The sequence below is a fragment of the Telopea speciosissima genome, chromosome 6 (assembly GCF_018873765.1).
Source record: "Telopea speciosissima isolate NSW1024214 ecotype Mountain lineage chromosome 6, Tspe_v1, whole genome shotgun sequence".
NCBI classification, from domain to species: Eukaryota; Viridiplantae; Streptophyta; class Magnoliopsida; order Proteales; family Proteaceae; genus Telopea; species Telopea speciosissima.
The window spans coordinates 58708011-58714483 of record NC_057921.1 but is presented as its reverse complement, the minus strand read 5'-3'; the positions used below and the strand labels follow the sequence as shown (position 1 = coordinate 58714483).

The 6473-nt window shown below is 37.7% G+C and overlaps 1 protein-coding gene across 1 annotated transcript; it reads right to left on the bottom strand.

The window, feature by feature from the left end:
- Positions 1 to 2015: 2015 nt before the first annotated feature.
- On the bottom strand, positions 2016 to 4762 carry LOC122664359 (autophagy-related protein 8f). Its single transcript, XM_043860138.1, has 5 exons — positions 4692 to 4762; positions 4502 to 4557; positions 2963 to 3015; positions 2522 to 2640; positions 2016 to 2351 (listed from the first exon to the last, which is right to left on the bottom strand). Exons 1-5 carry the CDS (start codon positions 4726 to 4728, stop codon positions 2248 to 2250), a joined length of 369 nt encoding a protein of 122 aa, XP_043716073.1. The 5' UTR covers positions 4729 to 4762; the 3' UTR covers positions 2016 to 2247.
- Positions 4763 to 6473: the final 1711 nt, after the last annotated feature.

The window sequence follows — 6473 nt, the reverse complement described above, 5'->3', positions numbered from 1 at the left end:
TGTGATGCTATTGGGCAGATTGACGTTTTGCGTTTGTTATCTATCATATTTGGTGGGAGAGGAATATAGGAAGACTTTTAACCCTCCTCACAAGGCTCTCACTATCATTGCCCCTTGTAATGAAAGCGAGAGAACCTGGTTGATCCCACTGCTTTTGACATCTCTCTGCCATTTATCCTCCCCTACCCTGCCCCTTAGTGGTTCTTTTCTCTGTTGTGGAAGATAGGTAGTGTGTCTTCTGCAAAGGTGAAATCGAAATTGAATGGCATTTGTTTCTGTCATGCAATTTCTCTAAAAGGATTTGGGCTGCAGGAACACTAAGGTTGCATACTGCTCGAAAACATAAAGGGTAGGGGGGGCTCCATTTTTTATTTGACTAGTTCTGTCTCTGGAGAGAAAAAAAACTGGATTCTGTCTATTACTGTATTGGTTCAATCACTGCTTACTTCCTCTGCTCTACTAGGAATAATATAATTTTTAGACATGAAAAACCCAACTCTGCTTCTAATGGGTAGGTGACCTTAGTTGCCAATCTATGCATAATAACTCTGCTTCTCCACTTTGAGACTGTCAGATTATTTGGCATTCCAAGAAGCCCCAGCCTGGTCCAATGTTGGCTGGGCTTATTACATTCCACCTGTGGACCCATAATGGCGGGAACATTATCTCCTGCAATTTCCTGTCTGGTCCAAATCCCTAGTGCCTATAATAAGAGGGGGATGGATCCGAATCGTTATCGTCTACAGTTTTCTGACCAGTGCAATTCCCTAGTGCCTCTCACAAGAGGGGGGTGGGACCCACCCGGGGTACCTGATCGAACACTCTGCCCGGATGGGGTCCACTTTCCTCTTGTGAGAGGCACTAGGGAACCGCACCGGTCAAGAAACCGCATACGATAAAAATTCAAGTAGACCCCACCCAGGCAAAATGTTCTAACAGGGGTGAAATGGTCATTGTGCCCTCCTTGTCAGAGGCACTAGGAAACTGAATCGAGCAAGAAATTGAAGGAGATAAAGATAATGACGTACCTCCCCTTAATCATTGCAACACTGAAGCATAAAGCAAGCATTGGTCACTACTTCAACCCGTAAAATTATTCTAAGCTTCATACCCTAAAAGAACAAAAAAAAGCGAAATTATTCTAAGATGCTTTTTATCATTTAATGATGAGCGTTTACTAGCAAATCTTAGACCTCACGGTAACTAGAAGTTTTTAGTCACAAGAAAGCACGATTTCTGTATTGACTTCCAAGAAACCAAAAGCATCATCAACATCATCATCTTTGACTTGAGATGATCCATTTCGTTCCTAAAATTCACCTGTCCTTAAAAAACAGCGTTAGTATTTATATCTGTGACTAAAACTCCGTTAACTGGAACCATGAGAACCAAAAATTTAAGTTGTTCCACTTCCTTCAGGAGATGTGTAAAGCTCTTAAGAAGAGTTTGTATGTCCAACCCAAGGATGCCATCTTTGTAAGTAGGTAAAATCTATGGTAGAACCATTCCCTTCTTTCCTCTATTTTCCCACAGTAAGGCTTACAGGAAAAAATCTAATGACCTTGAACTGATTCAACACCGGAGAGGATCCTAAGAGAATCAACAAGGATGAATCAAATTTGACAAATATATTATCAAATCTGGTAACGAGATCACTTCCCTTTGCATACTTGCAATTAAAGGGAGCTGTAAGAATCGTAGTGGCCAATCAACACCTTCCGCCCTGTTAGGGACTTGGTAGAATTCAACCTTAAAAGCTTTGGGAGGAGTTCGGGCGTGGCAGGGCCAAGGGTGTGGGAACCCAATATGCCTCCAAGGATGAAGTCGGAGAAGATCTTGGTTGCTTCCGCATTGAGGGGGAAATGGAGAAGATCTCAATAACTCCCACGTGGAGGGAGAGATTGTTGGGTTCCAAGCAGAAGGCGAAAGTAATAATCCCACAACGGATGTGAGTAGTCACTCCCCATCTGTCTCAAATGAATACCATACCACCTGTGTTGCGTCAGGCTTGAATTAAGTGAAAGCATCACCATGGTTTTAAAGCTCATATATTAGAAGACAATGAATTATTTAAATTATAAATCAGAAATTATAATATTTGACAATGTCTCCTGGAGCTATATACATAATATGACTGTACATATTAGACACTGGAGAGGTCTTTACATTTTAGGAATTGATAATAGAATTATTATCAACACAAGCAAGAAAAGGAAGATAAAAGTCAGAAAACCCATTGGCCTTGCTCTACAGTTGTATCTGGTGCCCAAATGTGTTTTCCCCGCTGTAGGTAACATAGAGGAATCCATCTTCATCCTTCTTCTCGTCATATATGGCAGACATTATCGAACCTGTCAACAAACAAACGCAAACCAACCTTCCTTATCTCAGGACCCAGCTGCTTCAAAATACACAACAGAAACAACTTTTCTTTTTTCTTTTCTTTTTTTCTTTTTCAGGGGAGAAGGGGGGGGGGGGGAGGGGGTTGCAAAGAAACAACACAAAAGTGTAAAACAGTTACCAGTTGGAGGGAGGACATTGTCCACAAAAATGAAGATAGCCTTTTCAGCACTCAATTTGATTCTTTTGCGGATTACATAGACAAATTGACCCACTGTCAAGTCAGCTGGGACTAAGTACCTGCAATTTTCTTCTTTAGGTTATGAAAACAAATCTCACTAATTGCAATGATATTAAAACCAATAGTGCAATTCAAAATATTTGGTTTTGATTCCATTCGTTTCACTTTTGGTCGTTAAACATTAAGATGGAAAAGAACGGTGGGGAAAAAAACAAATGAAACAAAATTTAAAATTCATGAAATAAGTTTTCCATGAGTACATGATTTCTGGACATTAGAGGTCTCTCCCCTAGAAATTAGGGGTGGGCTCCAAAATAGTCAGAACACAGACGAGCAAAATCTTATCAAACAAGGCCATTAGTAGCATGGAATGAAGCTTACTTTTTTTTATCAATGTTTGGAATATCACTTCTCTCAGCCTTCTCCACGATCACCTTAAATTAATAAAAGACACAGAACAAACTAGTCAGAACAGTATCCCAGTAGAGAAGGAGATTAGAGAGATTTTTATGCAATTAATTATTTTAAAAGAGAGATGGTCAGAGGAGCAATGTTGACAAAGGTCTTTCTTAAAACCCTCCCACAACACTTGCAAGGAACATTTGAAATGATATTGATCTCTCTTAGGCAAGAAACAGTGTTTTCTAAAACAACAAAGAGATCCACATAACAACAATAACTGGACCCAGATTCTGAGAAATGACAACCAAACATCAATATAACTAGTTGTTAGTAAGAGGTTCTAAACACTGATTTTTCAACAACATGTGCTTCTACCCCTTGTTTTTTTTTTTCATGTAACAGGGCTCTGAAACCACAATCACCATAAGCATAAAGAGCATAAACTTGTCAACCCTTCTTCCTCCTGCCTCATCCAACTCTTCTCCGTATAATATTCATTAAAGACAAAATCAATTTTATCACTATCTTTCAACAACTATTCACAATTTCTGCTAAAGTTTGGCTGCATAAGCCTTGACCGCAGGTGCTGGAAGCTCATTATGCTAAATGGATATAGTTTTGGTGACAAAACTTGACAGTTGAGACTAACCACTGAAATGATGGCTTGAATAATCTAACTTTACATCCATTCTACTAGAAGAATATAATCCAAGATTAAATATTTCATATTCATTACAGAATCAAGAAACTTTAACCAAATCTTTTCTTAACCAATTTAATTGGTAAACAATCAAGCAACAAAATCCAAGTTCAATTGGATCCTAAACAGATGTTAAAAGAATTTCTAATAGAAACTTTGGGGGAAATATTTAGTTTTTGATGTAACAATTTAAGAACAAATACTAGATGAGAGAATTGCATTTTAAGTCAAATGCAACTAAGTACAGGAAATGCCCTTAATCATAACAGGCTCTGAGAAAGCACCCCAAGCTTTCACACTTGTAAGTCGATACAATCAGAGAAGAACTTACAGAGTACATAAATCATAGAGATATCCTACCAATATAAGGTAATCAAAACATTGGCAAGTACACAAAACCAATTCAATCAGATTCCCATATATCTTTCAAGCTCAATTACATGGTAACACCTTGTAACTCACAAGAGGAAGGGATCAATGACACCAAAGCTCCAATGTCAAACAACACATATTTAGAAACTAAAACTAATTCTACATATGCAGAACAAATTAAAAAATAGCAAGTATATTTAATCATTGTAAGGACAAATGCACCGAAATAACCAAAATGGAGTCACATTTTTTGCTTCAACAACAAATAGGCTAAAGAGAATGCAAACATAGTCACAAACACATACACAAGAAAAACCAACAAGGGTTTCAAACAACAGTAGATTCTTTACTTTGAAACCTTGTGAAAGATCATTTCAGAAATTTCAAAACTAAAGCAGTAAATGGCATGAGTTTCATGTTATTGGAAATTAAGCCTAAATTCTCACCGGGATTCTGTCAGGATATTTCTCCCTAATTCTAGCAGCCTCGGCACGTCTCTTCTCTGAGAATAATTGAGAAAACACATCATCCACCCATATTAAAAGAAAAAAAAGGAGTGATAAACAAAATAGAAAGGTGCAGAAAAAGCATGCTATATATGAATATGATCCAATTGACACAAACACCCGTACATACCAAGGTCATGCTCTTGCTTGAAGTAACTCTTTGCCATTTCTCCTGAAAGTACTGCGAAAGAAAAATCAAACCTGTAATCGCAAACACATACAAAGCGTTGAAGTTAGCACGTTTACCCCCAAAAAAAATTCAAATATCAAAAAGAAAACTCTCTGGCAATCCAAAGATATTCACAATTTTCAATATTTTGGGGAAATAAAATCACAACATCAAAAAAGTTGGAGAAGCACAAAATCCTTCACAACTGAACAACAAAATCAAAAATTTGGAGAAGCAGCACACCTCGGATTTTAATTGGAACAAATATCAAACAACTGATACAAGTTAAGACACCAGGAAACATAGAAATACCGATCAAATAGCAATAAGTTGAAAATTGTTTAAGAAAAAATTGCAATCAGAACTCATCAAAACAAGAAAAAGACTACTTCTACTACAAAATCAAGCACCAACCAAATTCAGCAGAAGACCGAATGATCAATCAATTAACTCTAAAACCGATTGTCGAAGAAATACAAAAACAGAAATTGAAGCAAAACCTTGAATTCAGATATGTAAAGAAACAGAAAACCTAACCTTTCTTGGAGGAAGGAAGAATAAAGCTTTGAAGCTACAGAGACAAAATTATGATTGGGAAGGGAAAGGATGGCGCCTTTCGTACTCCTTACACAGAAATAATAAATAATAAGAAGAAGAAGAAGACTAAGGGATAAGTAATAGAGCTCGTGTGACCGTGTCCTCCAAGCTGTGGCCGTCTTCGCCACTCCTCCTCTTTGTTTACGTCTTCTCCAATCCGTTTCCTTATTGACCATCTTAACCCCAACCTGTTGCTGTTCTTCACTTCTTCTTGAGGACTCACAAAGGTATTTGCCAAAAATAAATTGGCAATTTCGCTTGTAGATCTTATCATATTTATTAGGGCAAATTTCACGAACACCCTCTAAGTATTCAATATGTCATGGACTTGTCAAACTTGGTCAAAATGGCAACCTCCCCCCTAACGTTAAGCACAATTAGCACCCAAAGTTGAAATATCCATTTTAATCCCATTAATTATTTTAAAAATCAGATGAAAAATCCATTTTACCCTTAAGGGTAAAATCTCAAATACAAACCATTCTCTTCATGGGACCCACCATTTCTTTTCTTTTTCTTCTTCGTATCTTCCTGCTCCACCGCTGCAACCTTTGACCACCACCAATGTCAATGACTTTTATGGCAGCACCTAGATGGACCATCGTAATCGATGCCCAGGCTCTCATGTCTATCAACCTATAAATACACTTGCATATCTCCATCTTCTTCTACTCATCGATTCCTCTTTTATTTTCATTCAATTTCTTTATTCCTGTTTCGAGTTTTAGTTTCTCGAATCTCAATTCGATTGTTCCAAGCTCAAAGAAGAAGAAGAAGAAGAAGAAGAAGAAGAAGATGTTGGTGATCTTAACAAGACAGTAGCTCATCCTCCAAAGGAGCTGCACAGCCCTAATTCTTCAAAGAGTGCTGAAAAGCCTAATCTAATTTCAAAGGAGATTCTCAAGGATTTCCTCTCTTCCCATCCCGATAATGCCTTTTCCATGTCGTTCAACAGTGCTGTTGTGCTCGCTAATGTTCATCCTAACCGAATCTACTCCCTCCACAACCAAAGGTACCCATATTGTGCGATTTTATTTGTTGCTTTCGAATTTATTCTAGTTTAGATCTGAAATCAAACTGATTATTAGAGACAGAAGGAAGCAATATTGAAGACCATTTTGTTTTTCTGGTTACCTATTCATAGCT

Bases quoted from the DNA above. Each gene is read 5' to 3' on its own strand.
- LOC122664359 (XM_043860138.1), bottom strand. From the start codon at position 4,728: ATGGCAAAGAGTTACTTCAAGCAAGAGCATGACCTTG. The intron at 2,641-2,962 runs GTAAGCTTCATT...AGAAAATTGCAG, and splicing joins CCAAACATTGATAAAAAAAA to GTACTTAGTCCCAGCTGACT. The intron at 2,352-2,521 runs GTAACTGTTTTA...GTTTGTTGACAG, and splicing joins CAATGTCCTCCCTCCAACTG to GTTCGATAATGTCTGCCATA.